This window comes from Perissodus microlepis, chromosome 9 (assembly GCF_051167445.1).
Source record: "Perissodus microlepis isolate ML-2025 ecotype Zambia chromosome 9, ASM5116744v1, whole genome shotgun sequence".
Lineage (NCBI taxonomy): Eukaryota > Metazoa > Chordata > Actinopteri > Cichliformes > Cichlidae > Perissodus > Perissodus microlepis.
The window spans coordinates 10,263,313-10,274,737 of record NC_140469.1 but is presented as its reverse complement, the minus strand read 5'-3'; the positions used below and the strand labels follow the sequence as shown (position 1 = coordinate 10,274,737).

General features: G+C 42.5%; 2 protein-coding genes across 2 annotated transcripts; one reads left to right on the top strand and one right to left on the bottom strand.

The window, feature by feature from the left end:
* Positions 1–3,904: 3,904 nt before the first annotated feature.
* Positions 3,905–7,371, top strand: LOC146380019 (uncharacterized). Its single transcript, XM_084939915.1, has 6 exons — positions 3,905–3,975; positions 4,179–4,335; positions 4,471–4,578; positions 4,695–4,728; positions 4,840–5,000; positions 7,075–7,371. Exons 1-6 carry the CDS (start codon positions 3,926–3,928, stop codon positions 7,369–7,371), a joined length of 807 nt encoding a protein of 268 aa, XP_084796041.1. The 5' UTR covers positions 3,905–3,925.
* Positions 7,372–8,319: 948 nt separating this feature from the next.
* LOC146380018 (leukocyte elastase inhibitor-like) lies at positions 8,320–10,136 on the bottom strand. The gene is made up of 5 exons (XM_084940357.1): positions 10,094–10,136; positions 9,176–9,253; positions 8,929–9,018; positions 8,672–8,852; positions 8,320–8,546 (listed from the first exon to the last, which is right to left on the bottom strand). Exons 2-5 carry the CDS (start codon positions 9,230–9,232, stop codon positions 8,320–8,322), a joined length of 555 nt encoding a protein of 184 aa, XP_084796483.1. The 5' UTR covers positions 9,233–9,253; positions 10,094–10,136.
* Between the last annotated feature and the right edge of the window lie 1,289 nt (positions 10,137–11,425).

Sequence of the window (11,425 nt, the reverse complement as noted above, 5' to 3'; positions counted from 1 at the left end):
GGAGTGCCTCCCCTGCACCCTGGTGACATACCTGCACCCCAAGCCCTGCGTGTGTGGGTGGGTGTGGTAGAGCGGGAATAGGGAGGCAGCTGAGGATGGGGAGGGAAGAAAGGGAGGGGCAAGCGGCCCCTCCCTGGGGCCAGCTCCCCCGCTGACCCCAGTAGGCACCCCCACGCTCTGGAACCCACCAGGGCAAGGGGGCCCAGGCCCATCCGGACCGGGGCCCACAGCAGCAGCACCGCCCAGCCCCACAGAGTCCGGGGCAGCCCACCTGACTCCACCCCAGAGAAAACTGCACCCACCCCATCATCCAATCATCTCCCAAACTACACAAGATAATAGACACCCAGGCTGAGTTCATTCTCCACCTCTCCTATATCTCTCCCCCCACCTGCAGAGTGAGCTCCTGTGGTGAGGAGACCACCTGCAAAGATATAACAACCTCCCCACCAGTTAGAGAGCCCCCTAGTTGGGCCGATGCACCAGAGGTCCCCTGTACTGGGGCTGAGCCCCCCTGCACCCACCCGCCCACTGCTCTTCTCGCAGTGAGATTTGCATCAGGCTGAACCATCTTTGAAACAAAAACTCAAAGTGGGAATGAAATTTGACAGGAGGGCCACGCCCGATTTCCACTGTCATCCACGTCATACTTAGATCCTCCTCAATCTGTGTACATACGCCGCCTCTAAACCCCCGATAGTGCCAGTGTCAGTTAGTGAGTCAGTAAAATACTCATGCATTCTTGTTAACATAAATACTGCAGACTAACTAGAGACAAACAAGCGAGGATCGCTTCATATCTCAGCAGTTTAAAAAAAAAATGACAGATCGTTCCTGCAGGAGTAGATTCGGGCCCCTTTTTGCTTTTTCATCCCAAGGAGTAAAAACAGGGTTACAAGGAGATGAGGAGGAGGACGAGGAGGATGAAAACGAACTAGAGGGAGAACTTGATTTGTACATGCGGTCTGTTGTGGTAGTTAACCCTCATTTAACACATTCCTCTCTGCTCCTCTAGCTTGCTCTAACTCACATTTATTTCTTAATTTTTTTTAACCTTATTTTGCACATTAACACATATCTATAGCAAGGACAGAGACACAGCCACATATGTTGAGTCCAGGATTGTATTTGAGCATCAGGAACAAATGATAAGAGCTCATATCAGGAGTACACTGGATAGCTGTTTCTCAAAGGGTTTAATAGAAGGAAAGAAGTTAAGCTACGAAAACACGACCGAGTGTTTTAACCTGACAGCCTGAGGTGTTCTTCAGTAAACTGGACTACCCGACAGAAGGACCCGAGGCCCCGCTGCACTTTTTTGGTAAGTTAAACGTGTTTGTAAGCTAATCCGTAACTACCGTCCTTAGCTCGGTCCTGAGACCTAGCTAGCTAAGATGAGGACTCGGCTGTCAGGGTTCGTTTAGCTAACCCGTGCAGGTGAATGAATTTACTAAAGAAATCAAGAGAAACGCTCCGGGCTACTCAGTCACTAATTACTGTACTTTTATTACAAGTATTATACTGTAAAAGCAACAGGCTGCACTCTGCTTCAGCTCCTGTGCAGAGCTGATTATTAAATATGTGCAAACAACAGCATGTTTTCAGCCTCTTGCCACATCTATAAAGACAGTAACTTTAAAAAAAAAAAAAAAAAAAAAAAAAAAAGCTTGTACCTTGTAGCTCCTCATTAATCAGGAACTATGGATTAAAGTACTGTAGTGTACTGTAATACTGAAAAAAAATGTAAGAGAAGAACTTCAGATCCTGAGTGTGTGAGGACAGAAGAATCAGCTTTATTTCAATTTTGAGGGATAAAATTTATATTCGAGTTTGATGGTTCTGTTCTCTTTGTGATTACAGGAGCTGCCCTCAGATTCAGACCTCAGCACCACCCAGTGACAGCAGACAGATCATCCAACATGTTCACATGTTAACTGCAAAATGAACTGTTGAAAACAGTACAAAGGTTAAAGTACCACATGTGCTGTAGTGAAAGCTGCAGCTGTTTTATTGATAAAGTTAAACACAAAAAAAACAAAAGGATTAATCACCCCTGTAACTGTGTCACTATATATCAGCATAAACAGGACCTCAGTTTGGTGTTTCACAAAGCTGCTGATCTCAGACCTGCACAGCTTCCGTTTTAAACACTTGATGTACTCAGCTGCATGAAGAGCACGTTTGAGTTTCTCTAACACAATTAAATAAAACCTGATGAAAGTCAAAGGTCGTTACTTGTATGTTGAACTACAAACTTGTCATCTGGAATTCTTTCAGTTTTTTGCACATAGTGGGTTATTTACCATAAAGTGATGCAGAGTTATTCATACCAGAGTAACCAGAGAGGATCATATATTTTTAAATATATAACTTTCTACAGGACTGAATATAATATCTTTATGTAAAAGTCCGGAGCCTCTGGGGAGTATCCGAGTATTTATAACATTACACAAAGCAAAGGCCTCCATCACAGTGTTCATGAAATGCTGGGTTTATCCATCTTCTGGGGCGGGCCTACAGAGGAGCTCTGAAGATTTCCCTGTGAGGGAGCTGCTGGTGAAGATCATGAGTCCTGCTTGATCAATGCGATGAGCTTCAGTGTTCCTGGTGTTTCTTAAATGAAGCCTCTTTCAGTGGGTCAACAGAACTTCTGGCACAGGACAGCTGTGATGAAAGAAAGGGAAGAAGTTTCTCCAAACCTCTGGACCCAGAAACCCAGCTTGGTCCTGATGGTCTCCCTCACTAGTTTCTCTCCAGGGTGAATGTAGCTGTTATACATAATATGGATTATTATTAAATGAAAAGAACACATTAGACTGCACTACTGAAACCTGCTGCTGTTTTTAAAGTTTCCATGTTACCAGGCTGTAGACTAGAGATTTAAACCGTTTTAGATCCATTACACTCACAGGACAGCATTATATTTTTGATATTAACAGTAACTCTGGGCCTCTGTGGGGTGTGCAGATGATCTCATCGCTGTCTAAAAATGGATAAAAAAAAAACATAAGGAGTGCTGAATCCTTCAATAACACAGACTATTAGAGTAACAGGTGTGTAGCATCGCTAACTAGCTAGCAACAAGCCTCCAACACAGTGCGTATGCTAGCGGCTAATCTAGCAAACGAATTAACAACAGAGCAATTTTAGAACTATAAGATGATAAGCTGTGTGTCTTTTCTTATAACAGTGACATGGTTGTATTTACCTTAATTAAACGAGTCGTCAGTCACGGTAAACCAGCAAAAAGCTCGAACCACAGGTGCTACTTAAAAAGTGTAAAGGGGCTTGTTTGCGGTCAAGTCCAGCGGGTGTGTGGGCGGGAGTGTTACACAGTCGCTCCACCTCAAGTCACTACTGCGCAGACTCTGGCTCCAAATTTGCAAGATGGCAGCCTCCACAAGCGGGATATTTTGGCTTCATTTTTGCACAATGGTAGGAGGCGGTGTCGCGTCGTCCATCTTTTATACAGTCATTGGGCCAACTGAAGGAAAAACTGTTTTGTTTGAATGTAAAATCAATCTGCTGTCACCTTTCTTCTATTTTACCCTTAAATAACTTTGCTGACCAGTAAACTTCTTCACTGTCAGTGAATCATAATTCTTAAGACTAACTAAGAAGAATAAATCTATGTATGAATGTCGTTTTAAGCACATCTCCTCTTTCTACTGATCAATTCTTCCACCTAGTGGATAGATGATAGTATTGCAGTTTGTCTCATCACCTGTTGTGTGTTTTGTGTGTTTCAAGACAAATGTGCTCAGAATTCCAGATAACATGCTCCAGAACCTGCGTCCTGGTGGAGTACTGTACGTAAAACACACAAACACTCGAGTGAACACAGCTGCTGAACATCTCTATATTCATAAATTCTTCCTGTTATCTCATATCTGTGTCCCTTCATCTGTGTAGGAACGGTGTACAGATGTATGATTATTTCACTCCTGCTCCTCCACCTAACACCTCCACTCCAAAGTAAGTTTGCTCTGCTGCTTTGGTTCACTGATCTGCAAGTATCTGTCATTTGTTTGCAGATGTCTGCAGGAATTATTGTAATTATCCATTAATGGTGCCTGATTTCATTCAGTTTTACAGCTTGTCTCATGTTTTTGAACTGCTTTCCTCACAGTTGTACACAGTGCTAACATGTGCTCTTACTCTGTGTTTTATTCCTGAAGAAAAAGAAAGTGCCCAGCCCAGCAGGATGAAGATGGGCCATACGTCAAGAAGCCGCCAAATGCCTTCATGCTCTATATCAAAGAGCAGAGGCCAAAGGTCATTGCTGAACTCAACATCCCTGGAAGTGCAGCTGTAAATGCAGTGGTGGGACAGAGGGTAAGTGTGTAACTCTGCATACATTAATGCATCTGTTAATGTTGTCTGCTCATGTTTTTGCATGTGTCCCAGCTGTCCTGTAGTTATGTGTAGTAGCAGTGCTCACAGTGTGATCTTATGATCTTCTGTCCACAGTGGAAGTCGCTTTCAAACGACCAGAAAGCCAGATATTTCAAGCAGGCTGAAACAGAAAAACGGAATCATGCCAAAGAGCATCCAGCCTGGTCGACCAAAGAAAACTATGTATGTCCATAGTGCCAACATGCAGTTCATACATGTGTGCATCACTGCACTGAATGATGAAACAGTCACTGCACAGAGTTTGTATCAGCTAATGAAAACTCTGTGTTTGTTTTCAGGGCAAGAAGAGGAAGAGAATCAGACTTAGAAAAGGTGAAAGAAGATTTCTTGGTATCACAGCATTTTACATAAGAAATGTGATGAAAACGAGACAAAAATGTGTTGAAAAAAAGAAGACTTAATGTATTTTTGTTTGCGTTGCAGAATCTGCATCTGTACATGAAGAAGAAGCTCAACAAGCCAACAACTTGCGTATGAGGCCAGCTGAGTCACAGCCATCTTCTTCTTCTCCTTCATTTCTGACAGAGCCACATGAGCAGCCACAGACAAAGCCAGATGATAGCAGCGTGCCTCGCCAGCAGCCAGTGTGTTTGCAACTGTCAAACACACAGGCATCACCCTACACACCTCTCTGTCTAGAAAATCAGGTCTCCCCTGCCTCTCACATGAATTTCCCTGAGGACACCTCATTGTACTCCCCTGTTGCAGCCCTTCAGCCCTTGCAGCCCTTGCAGCCCTTCCGTGCGTGTTCTCAGAGCGTGTTCTGGGGAGCTTGCAGGAGTGCTGACAGACATATTCAACCTGTCCTTGGCCCACGCTGTGGTACCGGCCTGCTTCAAATCCACCTCCATCGTCCCGATACCCAAAAACTCCAACCCATCTTGCCTCAATGACTACCGCCCAGTAGCACTCACCCCCATCATCACTAAGTGCTTAGAGCAGCTGGTCCTAGCACACTTCAAATCCTGTCTCCCCCCCACCCTGGATCCCCACCAATTCGCATACCGCCAGAACAGGAGCACAGAGGATGCAGTCTCCATCGCACTGCACTCTGTCCTCTCACACCTGGACAACAACAACACCTACGCCAGAATGCTGTTTATAGACTTCAGTTCAGCGTTCAATACAATCCACCCCTCACAACTCATCAGGAAACTGACAGACCTGGGCATCAGTTCCCTCATCTGCAAATGGTTACTGGACTTCCTGACCAACCGCCCCCAACATGTCCGGCTGGATAACCACTGCTCATCTACCATCACAATGAACACCGGTGTACCACAAGGCTGTGTGATGAGCCCCTTCCTCTACTCCCTCTTCACCCACGACTGCAGACCTGCTGATGGTTCCAACACCATCATTAAGTTTGCAGATGACACCACGGTGATTGGCCTCATCAGTGACAACGATGAGGCCGCCTACAGGGAGGAGGTGGATCGTCTGGCTGAGTGGTGCGACACAAACAACCTGCTGCTTAACACCGAGAAGACCAAGGAGCTCATCGTGGACTACAGGAGGAATGCTGACCCACATCCACCCATCCACATTAAGGGGACGGCTGTGGAGCGTGTGAGCAGCTTCAAGTTCCTGGGAGTCCACATCTCCGAGGATCTCACCTGGACGACCAACTGCTCCAAGCTGGTCAAGAAGGCTCACCAGCGCCTCTTCTTCTTGAGGACTCTGAGGAAGAACCACCTGTCCTCAGACATCCTGGTGAACTTCTATCGTTGCACCATCGAGAGCATCCTGACCAACTGTATAACAGTCTGGCACGGGAACTGCTCTGCCTCGGACCGGAAGGCGTTGCAGAGGGTCGTGAAAACTGCCCAGCGCATCGCCGGAGCACCACTTCCTGCCATAAAAGACATCTACAGGAAGCGGTGTCTGAAAAGGGCTGGGAAAATCATCAGAGACCCCAGTCACCCATCACATGGACTCTTCACCCTCCTGCCCTCTGGGAGGCGCTACAGGAGCCTCCGGACTAAGACCACCAGGTACCGGAACAGCTTCTTCCCCACAGCTGTCAGACTCCTGAACTCTGCCTCCTGACATCTGACCCACGTTAACACATGGACTGAACATACACACACCCACAATGGACAACTGTACCCTCAAACACACAATAATAACATGGACTGAACCACCACTCACAACCACTAGCACTTTATATAGCCTCTGTAGAAATTATCCACATATCTCACTTATCTTAACTGCACTACTGTATAGCTCTGTAAATAATCATTCTGTACATACGATAATTTTTAACCCTACAACTGTTTACAACTTGCATAGTTCCCATTTCTGTATAACTGTATATCTCAGATTTCTGTAAAGTTATTTATTTCATATTCTGTATAGTTTTTCATATTTATATCCTGTTCATAGCCTGTACATAGCTTGTACTCACTACAGCCTGTACATACCTATAGTTATAGAATATTCACAACATACTTCATACCGTGTACATTATAACATACCATAATAGACCCATTTCTGTAATATACTTACATATCTATATTATTGCTAATATATATTGTAATATATCTATATCACTAAAGCACTTCTGGATGGATGCAAACTGCATTTCGTTGCCCTGTACCTGTGCATGTGCAATGACAATAAAGTTGAATTCTAATTCTAATTCTAATTCTAATTCAGTTCCAGACAGAGGAAGCCTTTGTCGCAGACAGTGAGGAAGAACTGCTGTCAGTGCTGGAAGAGCTTGACCCCCTCCCCATCACTGCGCAGTCTCAGCAGCCCTCACCCACCCCTACCTCTCCTGTAGATGCCTCTCAAACTGCATCAGTTCAACCCCGAGTTGGATTATTTCAAGACCGAGATGAGCCCATCTGTTTTGCTGAAATTCAAGAAGACATGTGGTCAGTGCTTGACTACCTCCCCGTCTCTCAGCAGTCTAATGTGCTCTCCTCATTCACACAACTACTCTACTCCTAAACAAAATCTCATCTGTCCTGCTGATTCCCCTCCATCCAAATTGGCGTCCTCCCCTGTTGCATTCACTGAATTGCAGTCAACAACCCCCATCTTTTGCGAACTTATGAAAATAAATAATTTCACTATAGACTATTGGACTGATTTCAATTGAACTAAACTGTTACTCCTGTTATTTCAACATCTGTCTTTGTGTAAATAAATTTAAAAAACAAACAAAAGATGCTTCTGTCATAAGTTACAGCAGGATGAAATAACCTTCATGTAGTTTTTGTTTTTAACCCTGCAAACCTTCTTTAGTTCTTTTGTTTCCTTTCATATTCAGCACACATCTGTCAGTGTCCACTAACTGTCAGGGAAAAGCCAGATAAAAACACTGTGGGGTCTTTTGGGACACGTGCTCGTTGGGTTTACTCATAGATATCAGAAATGATCTGTTCTGTATTCAAAAGATACACGAAGGACGTTTGTATTAAATGCAATATAGCGACTGATCATATGCTGGTTTCTTTGGGGGGTTTTCACCACCATGTTACACAAATCCAGTTTCTAACTGAAAAGAAAATCCTTTACCATTTTCTAATCAAATTCCCTGGTTTCCCATGTCAGAAATGTCATGGCTGAAAGGATCATCGCATATTGAGCTCAAACCTAAACTCTTGTGTAGGGCCTCTTTCCATGTTGTACCATTCATTTAAAAAAGTCCTGGTAACAAGAGACAGAGGTGACTTGATATATTACAGTTACTTCCCAATTTACAGAAATGATGTGACTTCTGACATTTTCCTAGCAGGAAATGTGCTACTGTGGGACACTGAAAGAATAAACAGCAAGGCGCGTTTTGTTTTAATAACTTTTCTTTACTTCATTTGTATGAACTAGGTTTACCTTACAAAATCTTATACTGTATATAATGTTTTATGTTTAATTCATGTCAATGTCAGCTCGTGTTTACTCAGGTGAGCAGTACCAGCCCAGAAAGAGAATGCTCTTGGTGGGTTTGTGTCGGATGAAGAAGATGAAGGGATGGTCGGCAACAAACTCAACGGGAATCGTTATAGAGCGGACTTCCATGTCAACCCCAGTGGCAGCAGCAGCCTCAGTTCCTTCTTCATTTACATCCACGAAAGCCTTGTGGACAACTTTGGACACTATCAGGTCATTTGCTGGAGACATTCCTAGTAGATGAAGAGCCCAGAAATCAGTTATGTTTTTTTTCTTTCACAGATGTTTTGCAGTTTTTGTGCTCTCAATATAACTGTATAATTGATTCAGTGTGTCTCATTGGTGCAATATTTCTCACCACAGAAGTCTCTCTTGTAGATGTCAAAAGCGTTCTCCATTCCCATTTTGGTCAGGATTTTCTCCAAGTCATACTTCTCCTCCATCTTAAATCGAGGGAGCTTGACATCAACCTCGTTGGGGCTCATCATGTCTGGGCGAGTCCAGTCCACAAAGTTCTGATTGGTCAGCTCCTCCTCCAGCTGTGTGGATACAGTGTCACTAGCTTGTCTGATTGAAACTGGACATTTCCTTAAAGTACTGGTAAGTGCATCTTACCTTTTCCAAGCCTGTGGTATCATCTTCTATGTCATTAGGCAGGAATATGAGCATGCTGAGGTCATTTCCTTTATACGGCATCTCAAGAATCTGTCCAGAAACATTGTTTTTATTTATTACTCCATCAAAGATGATCTGACTTCCTAATCTTGAAATATAGGCTGATATTTGTAAAAGAAAAACAGTCATAAAAGTTTTGTATCATGCTGGTGAAATCCTGTAATAAGCTGAAAGTGATGGATGTTACCTTGCAGTTGGCCTCAGGAATGGTCGCAAAAGGAAATTTACTTTTCTGGTGCATCATCTTCACCGGCTTAGTGTCGTTCTGAAAAATAGGGGAGACAAGAGAAATGTTTTTTGTGTTTAGTCTCAAAATGATCTCAAACATTTCTGTCATGGTTTTATTTCAGCCATTGAGTGGATTTGGATGTAGAGCACACGTCACAACACAATTTGTTCTTGTTAGCCGAAGTTTGTGATGTGCTGTTGTTTTAGATTTATTTGAGAACTTATTGGATATTACATGAATAATAAACGGTTTATGCACAACTTCTGTTTTGAACCAACTGACTATGTTGTCTTTGCAGTCAAATAAAATGTTTCAAACTATGACATTATGTGTGTTTTATGTGTGTGGTACAGTATTAACCACAACTGTTGAGAGAACTTGTGCTGATGGGGTTTTTTTAACAGACATAATAGACATTGTGCTTAACTCCTCCAGGTGGTGTAGTTTTCTCAGCTCATAAACTTCATATATATGTAGAGTAGCAACATCAAACCTCTTTTACATCATGGGCCACATACAGCCCACTTTAGTATTAAGTGGGCCAGTAAGACTGACCTTTCTGCAAGTGTAAAGAGTTTTAACTACACCTTTAATCTCTGAGATAACATAATATATGAAAAAGAAGTGCATTTTCAGCAGTATCCCTTTCTACCTCGAAAGAAATGCTGACGCCCCTTAAGTTAAAGGATAGAACCCAGATTCGTAGTCTTGCATAACTGCATAAAGTTGGAAAGTGATTGTCCTAAAAGCACGATTTTATCCCCTCAGAGCTCCAGGCTTTATGTTCTCTTTCAGCAAAATCCACAGCTCGTTTGTAGTATGACAGATCAACAAAGTATAACTGCAACATCCTATGCTGCCTTTCTGCATTGTTACCTTGTTCAGTCGAAACTGTGCATCAGCAGTCTTCTCCTCCTTAAACTGTGTGTTCCAGCTGCCCTTGAAGTAAATGGCATTCACGAGAACCAGCTTCGTCAGGCTATCCACTGCATCCTGGCTTAGCAAGTCCTTGATTTTATCTGGTAAAAAGAATTTATGAAAACTATTAACTATTACCAAAGATGCACTAGTTACTGTACAACATCTTCAGCTATAAAATCAGAAAACAGGGCAACAGCAAGATGGTTTTTATTTTAAAAAGGGGGAAAAAAGCTTTATGATCAGTATAACACGGAACAAAAATAATGTCTTCTTTCAATTGGGATTAAGATTGTCTCATTTCCAGCAGGTGGCACCACAGTCCTATAACCCTCATGGAAAGTCCTTGTATCCTATGATTATAGATGATAGATTTATAAAAACAATGAATGAATTTCCTGCTGCACTTAAGATAATATAAAGATATAGAATCAATAGCAGCCAATCCTAAATGGGCCTGAAAAATAAAAATATGTTAAAGACACAAGTGATCAAAGTAGAAGTACCCATCACATCACACATAATATAATAAGAATAGAAAAATTGGCCTGCTATTTACAGCAACATACTGCTGTGATGGTTTTATTAAGAGCATGAAACCAAACAGTAAAACCCAGAGATAATGCTGCTTAATACTGAATAGAAATTAGACTGGAAGAACTGGAAACAGAAAATAATGTGGACGGTGGACAATCCGGTAATAATGTCTCAACTGAACACAACACAACTGATCCCCAAGGATTTACAGTGGAGATCATTTAAAGTTACATTATGCTTACCTTGTGTCTGCTTCTCCACCCAGCTGTTGATGTGGGCCCTGGCCTCCTCTGCATTTCCTTTGAAGTCCACAGACTCGAGCTCAGCGTTGTAATGCTTTTTGGTGCCTTTTAAAAATTCCTGGAATTGTGAAAATAAGTCACTCGAAACAGATTCAACAAACTACGGAGACTTCAATCAAGTTCAGTCACTGTGTTAAAATATTTTCAGTCCTTTGGATGCAGTTGAAGCTTGAACTAACCAGTCAGCCTTTGTCTAATAAAAGATTAAAGCAAATAGCTTGTTAGATGCCAATTTAAGTAGCCAGCATAGAAAAATACACACATTGTGGGTAAGCTGGTTTGTAACGTTTCGGTTCAGATGGCAGCAGTTTTTGCTGACAAATTTTAGTATTTCTAAGTATTAATAAGATTACTGTTTTACTTCTTTATATATTTCTTTATACTATTTGCAAATATTTTAAAAGTTTAATCTGCTGTGATGACTGGAACACAAAGGAGAGAAATGGTGCCT